The sequence below is a fragment of the Elephantulus edwardii genome, unplaced genomic scaffold, assembly GCF_000299155.1.
Source record: "Elephantulus edwardii isolate Elephantulus edwardi_28Jun2011 unplaced genomic scaffold, EleEdw1.0 scaffold00021, whole genome shotgun sequence".
Classification (NCBI taxonomy): Eukaryota; Metazoa; Chordata; class Mammalia; order Macroscelidea; family Macroscelididae; genus Elephantulus; species Elephantulus edwardii.
Genome location: NW_006399771.1, coordinates 14,569,525 through 14,585,399, shown reverse-complemented (window position 1 = coordinate 14,585,399; position 15,875 = coordinate 14,569,525). Strand labels below are relative to the sequence as shown.

Below are 15,875 nucleotides of genomic sequence, written 5' to 3'. Positions count from 1 at the left end.
TGATCTCAAGATAAAGTCAAGAAATATTCCAGGGGTTGTTTTTATGCAAATGAATCATACCTCTGTATTTAGCGAAGGATGAAAATCTGATTTCTACAATATTTTGGCTTAAGGTTTCTTAACCCTTCAGGAGACAGTTTGTTAAAGAGAAAGGTAGGCTTGAGATTGAGAACTGGAGGTTCCAGAAATGGCTTTTGGAAAAGTCTCCATATTAACTTTTTTCCTTCTGGTTTGAAAAATATCACCTGTTTTCTCTACATGGTTGACTAACTTATGACAATGTTTCTTGAAAGAATTCTTCTTCTCTTTCAAATGTCATTAAATTGTTCTCCACAATGTTTTCACCTCTATTTTTCTAGAATGTTTTGAAAGACTATCTTTTTTACTGTTATTGTTGTATACCATGCAATTGGAATTGACCCTTAGCTGACCCTCCAGCAGGTTTTAGGAGGCAGTTAATTGCACAGAAGGAGACTGTCCATCTTTCTCCCATGGAACAGCTGGTAGGCTCAAACTGTTGTCCAAAAGATGGCATTACAACTCCTTATCATGGAACATTTCGGTCATTAGGAAGACATTTCAACGAAGAGTTCTATTCTACCAAATATGGTTTATACTAAAAATATTAATCCTGAACTGAGTTCAACTATTTAGGTAGATTCTTAGTTGTTATTTTCTGTTGCCTTAATTTATTTTATAAAGCAGAGGGGAAATCCACTTAAAGAAATATGTTTGTTAAAAACTTTTAGTGTGATTTTTCCCTTGTTCAGATTCTGCTACATACAGCTTCAACTGTACCAACAGATCCACAGAGAAGAGTAAAACTGGGCGGGGGCAGCCTCTTCCTCCCACGATATTCAGGCTAGACTAAAAGCTAAAGGCTCTCTCTTTCCCCATTGTTTTAGAATTGCCATTCTCTTCATGTAGCTCTGTTGGGTTTTACTTAGAGAAAATTTCCTGTTTTTATAACTGAACTGCTTTTTCTGGGATAAGTAATTTAAAGAGAGAGAAAAGACAGAAACATTAGCTCTGGGATAAGATGACAAGTTTAACTGACCAAGAAGCTAATTAATAAAGATGGGAAATACTACTCATTCCAACCCTTAGAAAATCACACATATTAAAGAGATTGAGAGGGATTAAAGAAAAAAGTTTTTGTTTAACTCAGCATTTCAGAAGATCATTCACAAGTTGGGGGAGGTGGTGCATATCTGTCTTAGAGAGGGTGAAACCACATTTCTCCTCAGAGGCAAGGATTTTGAATACTTTGGGCATGTGGCCAGGAGAAACCAGTCCTTGGAGAAGGACATCATATTTGCAAAGGTGGAGGGACAACACAGGAGAGGGAAGATCCCAGATATAGACGGACACAGTAACTGGGTAATGTGTGTAGGAGTGTCATAGTCACTGAAACAGGCTCAGGACAGGGCAGGGTTCAGAGCTATTGAACATAGGCTGACTATGAATCACAGACAACTCAATGGCACACAACAATAATAATACATATTCAGACAAAATGGAGAAATATCCCTTGCAACATAAATTTAGAAAATGTGGTCATTTATTACTGCTTCTATTAATTTTGCATTTCCACCAGATAAAGTAAATAAATAAAGCAGAGGAAAAGTAAATGTACCTGCTAATCTTAAAAGTTTTTAGTAGGCTAGATGGCTACATTTATTATGTCGGCATCTCATGGTTTGCTCTGAAAGCAAGTATGAATATGGATCATTGAACTCTGGTGCCTTGTCTACGTGATCAAAGTTTTTATATGTAGTTTAGAACAGGAAGAACTAAGTAAAACTTGTGTTGTTGTTACTTTCCCCTTTTATTTTTCTAGCACTAAACAATCATGGTACACTCCTATTATGACCCTGGATTATTTTTCTACAATTCCAGGTTATCATGAAACTTAACACTGTACCTGGCTTAATACGTGCAAGTCAGTTGTTGTTGTTATGTGCCGTCGAGTCGTTTGCGACTCATAGCGACCCTATGTACAACAGCCTTAAACCGTGCTCTATCACGTGCCAATCGCACTGCCTCTGACACACCCATCCCAATTACTCCAGTCACTGAATCAATCCACCTCATAGAGGGTCTTCCCCTCCTGCGCTGTCCCTCCACTCTACCCAGCATGATGTCCCTCTCTAAAGACCTGTCTCTCCTTACAACATGTCCAAAGTATGTCAGGTGAAGCCCCAGAATTCTTGCCTCCAAGGAGTAGCCTGGTTTAACCCTCTCCAGGATGATTGTTTGTTTTCTTGGCAGTCTATGGTACATTCAATACTCTTCTCCAGCACCACAGCTCAAAGGCGTCAATTCTCCTTCTGTCCTCCCTAGTCATTGTCCAACTCTCTGATGCATAACAAGTGATTGCAAAGACCATGGCCTGTATCAGGCGCACCTTCGTCTCTAGAGAGACACCGTTGCTCTTGAGTACTTTAGAGAGGTCCCTAATAGCAGACTTTCCCATCGCAATACGTTTTTTGATTTCCTGGCTACTGGTGCCAAGAGTGTTGACCATGGAGCTGAGCAAACTCAGAGAGATAAAAAAAATTACTAGTTGAAGGACCTGTAAAATCCATTTATTTAAACTGTTTATAATTCTGCCTCTAATTAGACTAAAGCACTAGTCCATCTGTTTGTAATAAATGTTTCCCAAATTTTCATTTCATATTTAGTTAACTTTTCCTCTTATGATAACTAACTTGAGCAGATACCTAAGACAAGGATATAACAATGTGACGAAGTCCATTCTAACTCAGAGACCCTACTCTATAGGACAGAGTACAACCACCCCAAATTATTTCCAAGGCTGCACATCTTAAAGGAAACATAGTGCCTCATCTTCTGTGAAGTGGTTCATGGTTTCAAACCACTGATATTTTATCTAGCTACCACGCACCTTAACACAGTGTCACTAGGTTTCCTAAGAATAGGCTACAAAAAGAAAAATAATTTACAATTTATGTTTTTAATTCCAAAGAAATGACTGTGGGGCTGTTGACTAAAAGGTCATTAGTTTTAAATTGTGAGTTCCTTCCTGGGAGAGAGATGAGGCTTCTGCAGAAATTTGAAGGCTTGGAAATCCTACTCCATTCTATAAAATCAAAGTCATTGCCATGAAGTTAGAACCAACTCGTAGCTGACCTCCAGCAGATTTTTGGAGGCTATAAATTGCACAGAAGGAGATAACATATCCTTCTCCAGTGGAGAGGCTGCTGTCTGTTAAGGCCACTATTAATTGGAATTGACTCAGAGATGACCTTTCAGTTGGTTTTCAAGGGTTATAAATCATATAGGAGGAGACTTCCTCTTCTCCTGTGGAACAGATGGTGGATTCAAATCACCTGCCTTTGAGCTGGCAGTGCAACTTCTTGCTCACTAGACCACCAATTTCTCAATGAGAATTTTCGTTCCAGACAGAAATAAATTGGGCAAAGAGGCACAGCTGAGACAAGAAGTAGTAATAGTAAAACAACAGCTCTCTGTGTGTTCAGTCTACAAATATGATGCCATTAGTAAGGTACTGTTTTGCAGTATGAAAAGATTATTCAGAATTGACAAACAGGTACGCTGCAAAATAATTTACTTTTATTGCTCCATCTATTTAAAGATATTTTTGCCTCCCTACAGTAACTGCAGCAATGGACTGTGAGGTTGGCACACAAGAGGGCAGGTTGCAGATCTCTTATTCATAGGGTCATGTGGGTCATACTTAACTGTACCCAACAACAACAGTCCTCACCAATCAAAAATTAAATCCACTGAAATTCCAAATAAACAGAAAAATTTGGCAATTTGTGGAATTTAATAGTGTACATGATAACTTCACATATATAATGGTATATAATGTTCAAACCAAAACCAACTCCATTACCATCAAGCTAGTTTCAACTCATAGTGACCCTCCAGTGGGTTTCCAAAGCTAGATATCTTCATGTGAGACTGCTCATCTTTCTCCTTCAGAATGCCGACCTTTCAGTTAACAGCCCAATATGTTAAACACTACGTCACCAGGGTTCCTGGTGTATGTGTGTGTATATTCTTTCCTTCATTTGTCAAGATATATTTTTATAATATCATACATATATTTAAAATTTTCTTAATCATATATTTTCAGTATTTAATATTAATGAACTGAAGAGACGAACAGAAGAGGCCAACAATGCACTTAAAATTGCAAACAATTATTCCACATTGAACAAAACACAACATTAGTACTACGCAAACATCAATGAAACAAGCAAAACCTCTGTAATATAGACCAGGAAAAATGTCAACAAACACACTTTGTTTTTCATACTATTAGTATCTGCTCTATCCTAACAATACCTCCAAAAGTGTAATTCTCAGTAGTGTCTTTCCATCAATTCTAAAAAATGAACTCAATTACTTCTAAGAGAAAAATACAGAAAATCTCAAGTTAAGAATTTTAATTTGTTTGTTTTGTAAGAATTTAAGATTTGAAAGTGAAATTAATTAGGATGCAAATGTTAGTGGAAAGATTTTTTTTTAAAGCAATGAATGCTAAAAACAGAAAGATTTCCAGAATTAAAAAGTATTTAACTTAAACACGTCAATTTACGAAAGAGGAAATTTGACCCAGAGAAGTTTCTGACTTTAGGAATAAAACAAAGTGGCAAAAAAATGGGCTCCTAATTTGTCTTTGCTTTATTTCACCCGAATGAAAAAGTCTTCACACCTATTTCACTAGAAGAGAATGATGGCTTCCTTAAGAGCCTTTCAATCCTGTTAGCTGTATGATCTTATGGAAAACACCATAAAAAAAATCCAAAACTAAGTATAAATTTCTAAGTAGGGTCGCAAAGGGAAGATGAACAATGAAAACAAGATACAACCAAGACTAGTAATTCCTATCAGAAAGTATTTAATTTTGAGACTCTAATTTACACTAGTGGTACAGACCATCACAGCATGCAACTTAATAGAAATTAATATTAAAGAAATACATAAAATGATAGTTTTAAGTCTCAACAACATCAACTCCGAAGATTTTGCCTGTATAAACATAATTTATTCTTCTTCATATGTTGTTGTATGTGCTGTCGAGTTGCTTGTGACTCATAGTGACCCTATGTACAACAGCTCTAAACTCTGCTCTGTCCTGTGCCAATCTCATTGCCTCCAACACACTCATCCCAACTGCCCCAGTAACAGAATCAATCCATCTCCCAGAGGGCCTTCCCCTCCTGCGCCTGCCCTCCACTGTCCCAAGGATGATGTCCTTTTCCAAGGACTGGTCTCTCCTTACAACATGACCAAAGTATGTCAAGCGAAGCCTCAGAATCCTTGCAATCAAGGAGCAGCCTGGTTTAACCCTCTCCAGGGTGAATATGTTTGTTCTCTTAGCAGTCCTCTGGTACTCCCTGCTTTCAGCCAAGATCCATCTAATACTATTAGCTACAATATCCCTAGTACCACGACCCCTTCTAAACCCAGCCTGGACTTCTGGCAGTTCTCTGCTGATGTGCTGTTCTAGCCATTTTTGGATAATCTTCAGCAGAATCTTGCTTGCAGGATTGATGTTCCGCAAGAAACATCATCTCTGTTCGGGACACATTACCACTACACTTAGGAGACTCTTGTCACAGCATAAGAAACTATTGGCAGCTAAAGAATCTGGAATCACAGACACCAAGTAAGCTTTAGATATAAGCTATCAGATCACGGGCTAGGCAAGGGAGATAGGTGAAGAAGGGAGTGGGTAGAAGAAGGGAGGGGTATCTTGATGGATGGTGGAGCAAAGAAATAAGTGGGTCAGGGAACTTAAGCCAAGGGCAGGGACAACATTGAAACTAATGGTTAATTCCACAATAAGGGATTTATTTTCACTTTTTCTGTAAAATGCTTATCTGTTGGATACTTCTCTAGATCTGAACATTCAGACTGACATACCCTAGGGAAGAAGGTTTGGCCATCCACTTCCAAAATAGCAAGCCTCTGAAAAGCCTATGTACAACAGAACTCACATAGAATGACAGAAAGGGAAACTGAGTATGGAAATACAAAGGAAGATGAACAGTTGTAAGCAGACACTAGTAGTGACTGGAACATGGAATGTGAGAACCATGAATGTGGGAAAATTAGATACTGTTAAGGAGGAAATGAAACGCATAAACATTGACATACTAGGCATTGGTGAGATGAGATGGACCAGCATGGGGCATTTTGAATCAGATGATCATCTGATATACTACTCCGGAAATGAAAAGGTGAGGAAAAATGGGGTTGCTTTCATAGTTAGAAAAGTCATTTCTAGATCCACCTTGAAGTACAATATTTTGAGTGACAGGATAATATCCATACGCATACACGGAAGTCCAGTGAATACCACTAGCATTCAGGTATATGCACCAACAACCACAGCCAAAGAAGAAGAAGTAGACGATTTCTACCAACTTTTACAGTGGGAGATCGATCGAACATGCAATCAAGATGCACTGATAATAACGGGTGACTGAATGCAAAAGTTGGGAACAGAGAAGATGAATCAGTAGTCGGAAAACATGGACTTGGAGAAAGCAATGGAGCTGGAGATAGAATGATTGAATTTTGCACAATGACTTATTCATTGCAAATACTTTAAGAGACATGAAAGCAGGTTATATACATGGAGTTCACCTGATGGTATGCATAGGAATCAGACTGATTACATCTGTGGAAAGAACCGCTGGAGAAGCTCAATATCAGCTGTGAAAACTAGGCCCGGAGCTGATTGTGGAGCAGACCACCAACTACTCATGCAAGGTCAAGCTGAAGCTGAGGAAAATTAAACCAAATCCACGAGAATCAAAATGTAACCGAGTCTATCCCACCTGAATTTCAGAACCATCTCAAAAAACAGGTTTGAGGACTTGGACGCAAAAGAGCGAAGACCAGATGAGTTGTGGGAGGATATCAAGGGTATCATCCAAGAAGAGTGCAAACGTTCATTACAAAGACAGAAGAGGAAGAAAAGACCAAAATGGATGTCAGAATAAACTGAATATTGCACTGGAGCGCAGAGAAGCCAAAGCACAAGAAGAATTCAAGATACTAAAGAGCTGAACAGAAGATTTCAAAAGGCAGCACAGGATGACAAAGTAAAATATTACAATGAAATGTGCAAGGAGTTAGAAAACCAAAAGGGTTGAACTCGCTCAGCATTTCTTAAGCTCAAGGAACTGAAGAACAAATTCAAACCTCGAGCTGCTATAATCAAGGATGCTTTAGGCAGAATATTAAACTATCCAGGAGGTAAGAGATGGAAAGAATATACTGAGTCATTGTTTCGAAAGGAATTGGCAGACACAGAAGAATTTAACGAAACAACATGCGAGCAAGAGCCTATGGTGATGAAGGAAGTTCAACCTGCTTTGAAAGAAATAGCAAAAAACAAGGCCCCAGGAATAGATGGTATACCAATTGACATATTTCAGCTAATAGATGCTGCCCTGGACGTGCTCACCAAGCTGTGCCAAGAAATCTGGAGAACAACCACTTGGCCCACTGACTGGAAAAGATTTATATTTGTTCCCATTCCAAAGAAAGGTGACCCAACTGAGTGTGGAAACTTCTTCATATACTCACTATAAATATCTGCTATAAGGTTCCTACTATTACAGGCTAGGCATCTTGCTAGGCACCAAAGGCAAAGGATAACTTTAATCTCTATTTATCCTTTATGTATGAAACAATATATTACAGAAATAAAGCAAAGTTAATCTAGTTGATTATTTTAGCAAGTTAAATAATTTATGTAGTTAATTAAAATAAGATTTTTAAAAAAGGTTTACATTTAATTTCTTAAGATTTTCTTTTTCTCAAGAGGTAATAAAAAATTCAGAATTACTGTTGTTGCTTTAATGTGCCATTGGGTCACCGAGACTCACAGTGACCCTTTGTATAACAGCTGTCTGCTCTGTCCTGAGCCAGTCTCACTGTCTCAGACAAACCTAATCCCATTACTCCAGTTACTGTTTAAACCATCTCATCCAGGGTCTTCCTCTTCTGTACTGTCTGTCTATCCTCCAAAGCATGATGTCCTTCTCCATGGACTGGTCCATTCTGGCCACTGGCCAAAGTATATTAGAGAGAGCATAACTCAAAGGCATCAATTCTTCTCTGGCATTCTTAGTCATTGTCCAGCTCTCTGATGTACAGCAAGTTAACTGTGAAGACCATGACCTGTAGTAGGTGTACCTTAGTCTCCAGAATGACATCATTGTTCTTCAACACTTTTGAGAGGTCTTTGACAGCAGCTTTCCCCAGAGCAATTCGTCTTTTGATTTTGTGATTGCTGTTGCCCAGACTGTTAAATATGAAGCTGAGCAAGTTGAAACTGTTAACAACCTTAACCTCTATCTATCATGGTGCTGCTAACTGGTTCAGGGTTAAGAATCTTCTTTATGTTGAGTTTCAATCCATATTGAAGACTACAGTCCTTGACCTTCTGCAGCAAATGCTCAGGTCTTCTTCAATTTCAGCAATCAAGGTTGTGTCATCTGCATAATATGAGTTACTTATTAAGTCTTCCTGATGCCATATTCCTCCTCAAAAAATCCAGCTTCCAGAATGATCGCTTCCACAAACAGACTGAAAGGGTTTGGAACAGGATGCATCTCTGACTCACTCCTTTCCTGCTTTTTAACCATGTAGTGTTTCTTTGCTCTGTTCTGGCCACTGTTTCCTGGTACAAGTACAGGTATCACAAGAACACAATCAATTTTCTGGGATTCCCAGTTTCTTCTTAAGGTTAGCCACAATATGTTGTGATTTACACAGTAAATGACTGCAGTCAATGAAACACAGACAGAGATGCCTCTAGTACTCTTTGCTTTCAGCCAATGATGTCTTGGGTTTTGGCAATAATGTCTTTGGTGTCAATGCCTATTCTCAAGCCAGCCTATATTTCTGGTAGTTCTCTGTTGATGCAACTGCTCCAGTCACTTTTGGATAATATTCAGCAGGATTTTGCTTGCGTATGATTATCAGTGATACTACTGGATAATTTTCACACTCCGTTGTGTCACTCTTTTTTGGAATGGGAACAAATATGGATCTCTTCTAGTCAGTTGACCAGGTAGTTGTCCTCAACATTTCTTGGCACAACCTGGTAAGAACATTCAAGGCAGTATCTGTCTGCTGAAATATGTCATTGGTATTTCTGTCTGCTGAAATATGTCATTGGTATTTCATCAAGTCCTGGGGCCTTGTTTTTGGCCAATGCCTTCAGAGCAGCTTGAATTTCCTTCTTCATCACCACTGCTTCTTGATTATATGCTGTTTCATGAAAAGGTTCTCTGTCAATTTTTTTTTGGGGGGGGACGGACTGTTCCTCTGTGTACTCTTTCCATCTTCTTTTAATGCTTCCCTGGATCATTCAACATTCTATCCATAGCACTGTTGTTGTTGTTAAGTGCCATCGAGTCATAGATGACTTACAGCAACCCTATGAACGAACCTGATCGTTTGTCTAACTTTCATCATTTCTCCAAGTCCATAGGGTTTCCGGAGGCAAGATATTTTGGAAGTGGATGCCATTCCTGCTTCCAAGCTTGTTTTAACTGGGGAGCTCCACCAAACACTGTCTATAATGGACAACCACTATCATATCATTTGATATGTAGTGTCACAGTGTTTAGCATCACAGCAACCATTAGTTCCATTAATAATAACTGGTAACTGGAATGCAAAAGTTAGAAACAAACAAAAAGGCTGGCAATTAGAAAATATGGCCTTGGTGGCAGAAATGAGGATGGAGGTTATATGATAAAGTCTTTCTTCTATCAATGATTTAGTCATTATGAATACATTTTTTTTAAAAACAACAACAACAAATGGTTATCATACACATGTACCTCATTTGACAGAATACACAGCAATCAGACATACTCCATCTGTGGAGAAGTACCGTGGAAAAGCTCAATGTCAGCAGTCAAAACAACGTCAAGGGTTGATTGTGGAACAGGCCATCAATTATTCATATGTAAGTTCAAACTCGGATAATCTGCTTTGCATACAGGTTGAAAAGGTATGGAGATAGGACACATCCCTGGTGTACACCCTTCCCAATTTTGAACCATGTGGTGTTACCCTGAACTGTTCTGATGACTGCCTCTTTGTCCAAGTATAGGTTTCACATTAGCACGATTAAATGTTCTGGGATTCCCGTTCTTCCCCAGAGTCAGCCACAGTTTGTTATGATCCACACAGTCAAATAAATGCCTTTGCATAATCAATGAAACAGACATTCTTCTGGTATTTCCTGCTATGAGAAGTGTGGCATCAGGATTAGTGGAAGATCCATTAACAATCTGAGTTATGCAGATGACACAACCCTGCCTGCCGAAACTGAGGAGGACCTCATGCACTTGCTGCAGAGGGTCAAGGACTGCAGCCTTCAGTATGGACTGAGGCTCAACATCAAGAAGACAAAGATTCTCACCACTGGACCAATTGGTAGCATCAGGATGGATGGCGAAGAGATTGAGATTGTTCACAGCTTCAGTTCGCTCGGCTCCACAGTCAACACTCTTGGCACCAGCAGCCAGGAAATCAAAAAGTGTATCGCGGTGGGAAAGTCTGCTGTTAGGGACCTCTCTAAAGTACTCAAGAGCAATGGTGTCTCTCTGGAGACGAAGGTGCGCCTGATACAGGCCATGGTCTTTGCAATCACTTGCTATGCATCAGAGAGTTGGACAATGACTAGGGAGGACAGAAGGAGAATTGATGCCTTTGAGCTGTGGTGCTGGAGAAGAATATTGAGTATTGAACCATGGACTGCCAAGAAAACAAACAGATTCATCCTAGAGAGGGTTAAACCAGGCTATTCCTTGGAGACAAGGATTCTGGGGCTTCGTCTGACATACTTTGGACATGTTTAAGGAGAGACAGGTCTTTGAAGAGGGACATCATGCTTGGGAGGGTGGAGGGACAGCGCAGGAGGGGAAGACCCTCTATGAGGTGGATTGATTCAGTGATGGGTAATCGGGATGGGTGTGTCAGAGGCAATGAGATGGCACAGGATAGAGCAAGGTTTAGGGCTGTTGTACATAGGGTCACTATGAGTCGCAAGCGACTCGACGGCACATAACAACAACAACAAGTTAAAACTCAAAGTGAGGAAAAGTCCACGTGAACCAAAATGTAGGCTTGAGTTTATTCCACCTGAATTTAAAAAGAACCAGAAGACTAGATTTGATGCACTGAAACGTGATGATCGAAGATCAGATGAGCTGTGGGGTGACATCAAGGACATTGATGTCATGAAGAAAGAAAAAGGACTATAAAACAGATGTCAGAAGGGACTCTGCAACTTGTTCTTGAATGTCTAACAGTTAAAGCAAATGGAGAAAATGATGAATTAAGAGACTGATGATGCAGGAAGCATCCAAAGAAGATGGATGTACAGTGCCACAAAGTCACTGTACCTAAAAGAATTGGCCAACAGTGAATTATTTTAGGAAGTAGCGTATGATCAAAACCAAATGGTAATGATGAGGTTCAAACTGCACTGAAGGTCTTGACAAAAAATAAGGCCCCAGGAATTGATGGGATACAAACTGAGGTGTTGAGGTAAAGAGACAGAGTCTTGGTTGTGCTCACTAGTCTATGCCAAGAGATTTGCAAGCCATATATCGGGCCAACTAACTAGAAGGGATCCACCTATTTAATAAAAAGGTGATTGATCCAATAAAGCATAGGAATTTAGGAACATTATAAGCACATAAAACTGCACTGAAGATTATTCAAAAACAGAAATGCAAGCCAGCAAAGTACTGCCAGAAATTCAAATTGGATTCAGAAGAGGCCACTGAACAAAGGACATCACGGCTGATGTCAGGTAGATCCTGGCTGAAAGGAGAGACTACCAGAAGAATGTTGACGATGTAAAGACATTTAACAATGTGGATCATAACAAACTGTGGCTACTATTGAGAATTATTTGAAATCTGTACTTACACTAAGAAGCTGTTAATCAAACAGAGAAACACTGCATTGTTTAAAATCAGGAAAGGTGTCTGTCAGGGTTGTATTCTTTCCCATAGCATTAGGGACAATGAAAAGATATGTAGGGGCTATGCATAACACAAGGGAGCTCTGTTAGCTTAGTAGTAAGGAGTTGGGCTGCCAACCCAGAGGCAGGTGGTTCGAATCCACTAAATGCTCTGTGGGAGAAAGATGAGCAATCTCCTCTTGCATTATGTGCTGTCCCTAAAATCCTGCTGGAGGGTCCGATATACACTGGTCTTGATGCAACAACAATATAGATATATAATAGCAGAAAGAACACTGAACTATTGTTCCTCCTATAAATTTAGTTGTAGTCTTAGTTCTCATACTAAGTACTCTATACTTAACATCTCTGGGTCTCATTTCCTTATTTATAAAGTAAAAATATCATGTAACAGGCAACTTCCTTTCCACATATATGATTCCATATCAGTAGGAAGTAGCAAGAAAAAAGAGTAATGCTCTTAAATGCATTTAAGAAACACAAATTAAGAGATTCTTTTTTCCCCTCACATCAATTAATGAATGCTTACTATGTACCAGAATTAAAACAAAATGAATGTGTCTAACAAACTTAAAATTAACTGCTTACATGTATGCACCTCAACTTTTCCTTACCAGTAAAATCTTACATCATGTTTCTTAAAGTGAAGGCATCAATGAGAATGATAAAAATCTGTTTTTGATACACACTGTAGCATGTTTTCTGTGTTGATGTTTAGATCTTTACTACAGAAAACATTTTTAATTAAAATCACCATAAAAAAATTAACATGGCTAAGTAAGAAAACAACTATCTATCATCTTGCTAATTAAAAACAAAAAATATTTCTCTTTCAGATGTGGGTAGTTGTTGTTCATTATCCCTAAGTAAATATGAAGGAATGGAAACCCAAAGTGTGCAGCGTAGAATTGTTTCCAAGGCTGTGACCCTTCAGAAGCAGATCACCACACTGTCTCCTGAGGCACCTCAGTAGGAATTTGAATTACCAACCTTTTCCCTAGTAGTCAAGCACTATACTGTTTGTGTCACTTAGGGCTACTTCAAAGTTGGGTTACAAAATCTAAATTTTAATTATCCCTCCCTATATCATTTTACATAGCTCTGAGGTGACATACATTTTATAATAGGATTCTGGAGAGATGGTCACCAATGTCACAAGATTTTTTAAAAAAAACCTTTATCACTGCACAAGGCATCAGCAGTACTGTTAGGACCTTTACACACCTTCGTCTCTCCCTGACCTCTGATGTGGAGGAGACAGTGCCAGCAGTAGTTGTAGTCAGGGTTGTGGTAGAAGCTGCAGCATTTACAACAGTTGGAGCAACAGGAATGGTCACTGTCGTAGGAACATTGTCTTTTTCTTTTTCAGTACTATCCTCAGCCCACAAACGATTTGAGGTACTAGAGCATCATAAGCAGCAACACAAAAAGAGAAAATAAACAGCTAAACAATGAAAGCACTTTCTAAGAGCTGAAAACATATGACTTGAGGGATGGATTTTTTTGAATACAGAAGCCAGACATCTTTAAACTATGAATCAAAAAGCTCACAAGAAACTTACATTTAAACAATCAAATCAAGGAAAGTTCATAATTTAGGAATGTACTGTCCACCCCTCAGCATGCATAATTATCTCTTTTTGGTACCAATTTTTGTTTGTAAATTTTAATAAGAAAAAATGAAAAAATCCAGAGTCCCACAATCTAAACAAAAATGCATGCACGTACATAAGCACACAGTAGACCTGAACACGAAATCTATTTGTGGCTTACCTGCTTTGTGTGCCTGCTGAGGAAGAGCCCGTTGTAATCTTTGTAGTAGTGCTGGTGCTGGAAAGCAGGCCTTTCTGAAGCCCAGCTGCAGAGGTAACTGTTGGTGCTGATGTGGTGCTTGGAACACTAGAACTAATCAAATCATCTTGTCTTCTACCAAAGGAGCAACTGAAGGAAAGAGTCATATCTATATAGGATGTGTTTCTACGTTGATTCTACAGTTAACATTGATTATAAATTGTACACATTCATAAAGCAAATAAAAATATATTTTTTTTAAAAAAGTTACAGCACCAAGAGTTGTAGCAATAGAGTCTAGATACTAAAACAATTTGGTATTGTACCATTATACTTTTCTCCTTGTTAGCAAATCTTATGATCTGATCATTCACATTTCTAGAACAGCTTCAGACTGGTTTTTTTTTTTTTTTTTTTTCAAAAAAATAAAATTTGTAAATTTTACAAAAATATTTAAAGTCCCCAAACATAATATTACCAATATCCTCAATTTGATAGTATTTTCAATTTGAGCTGAGTAGAAATTTTAAAGTTTACTAAATGATGACAAAATCATTACATCACTGACATAGTTCAAAAGTTAGTCAGTCAATTGCAAAGCATTTCCTTTTAAGATACTCCAGAATTTAGTTAAGTTAGAAATACAGTAGAAAAAGCTTATGTGGGAGTACATTTACATTTATTTTTATATACAGTTTGTGCTTTTAAAGAAAATTTTATGTAAGCAATAAAAAGAAAATACTTAATAAAAGCATGCATTTGCTTATATAACATTTAAATAAATTTAAAATATATTTCTATTTATTAAAAGAATAGAAAAAAGCTCCTTAAAAATGACTGTATTACCTTCTATGATAAGGTGGTCCTTCATTAATTGAGCTATTCTTTTTGAGATCATCTTCCCATTTTCTTCTTGTGTAAGAACTACTTGTTCTCAAACTGGAAGAGTCTCTGTAAAAGAACATTTACATTCTAGTCAATAATTTTAAAATAGTACTAAGAAAGCTGTACCTTAATATTATAAAAAGTGAAAACTGGTAAAATTACTTGAGAAAATACTAACAATTATTAAGGGAAGCAATTTCTGTTCCAAGTCTCTGTCCCTAAAATAAAATTCTAATCAAGATAGACATTTAAACATGTATAACATGAAGAGATTGTTGTTTAACCTCAGCAGGTTAGTCTAAGATAATGCTTACTTATTATATGAATTAACACAAAGTTCATATACAAAATTGGGTATTATGATAAGCTAACCTTAACTTACAGAAACCCTGCAAACAGAATAAAACTGTTTGATGCTGTACCACCCTGATAAACTCTATTGTGCGTAAGCCCACTGTGTCAATCCATCTCGTTAGGGTTTTTTGTGATTTTTTAAAAATTTCTGTACATGTCCTGTCAAACTGGATCTGACTGGTACAGGAGGAGATTGCCCCTTCTTCTTCAGCAGAGCACCTGGAGGATTTGAACCATGGATCTCTGGGATTGCAGTGCAGCTTCTTGCCCCTAGGCCACCAGAGCTCCTAGCAGATTTGCCTACTGCTAAGGGAATTGTGGATTCAAATAAAAGGAAATTGCAACTTCAATCCCTTCTGTACCCATGTTGCTTATCAATCCAGTTCCAAGGACTTCCATTTTCCTTTTGTGGAGATATAAATGCTTTTAACTCTCTTCACTTTCAGCGAGTAATCTGCATATTCCAGGTTGTTGAGGAATCTTCCTTAAATCCTAATGCCACCTGCTTCTACATATAATTCAGTTTCAAAACTCATCTGCTCAGCATACATATGGAATAGGCATGGTGAAGGATATCACCCTGATGCACACCTTTCCTTATTAGAAATTGCTTTATGTTGGCAATTGCCGTTGGCTGGCTCAAATGGTTGCTTCTCATTAAAGTTCTTCATGACCACAATCAAATGTTTTGAAATTGCCATTCTTTTAAATGTTTTCTGTAATTTATTATAACTATATTAAAAAAAATCCCTGCAAAACTCTATATCCTGAAAAATCAGAACAAACTCTTGACAATGGTTACTGTAAATGTCTTTTAAAA

The 15,875-nt window shown here is 38.1% G+C and overlaps 1 protein-coding gene across 3 annotated transcripts in view; it reads right to left on the bottom strand.

Annotated features, from left to right (window-relative positions):
- The window catches only part of PPP1R12A (protein phosphatase 1, regulatory subunit 12A), a 176,724-nt gene that overhangs the window by 34,300 nt on the left and 126,549 nt on the right, over positions 1-15,875 (bottom strand). For 2 of the 3 annotated variants that reach the window (XM_006882545.1, XM_006882546.1), the window contains exons 12-14: positions 14,663-14,767; positions 13,799-13,966; positions 13,250-13,426 (exon numbers count right to left, since the gene is read on the bottom strand). In XM_006882545.1, coding sequence (XP_006882607.1) covers positions 13,250-13,426; positions 13,799-13,966; positions 14,663-14,767 — 450 coding nt within the window. The remainder of the gene's footprint in view (positions 1-13,249; positions 13,427-13,798; positions 13,967-14,662; positions 14,768-15,875) is intronic. The other variant, XM_006882547.1, reaches the window with a different exon arrangement.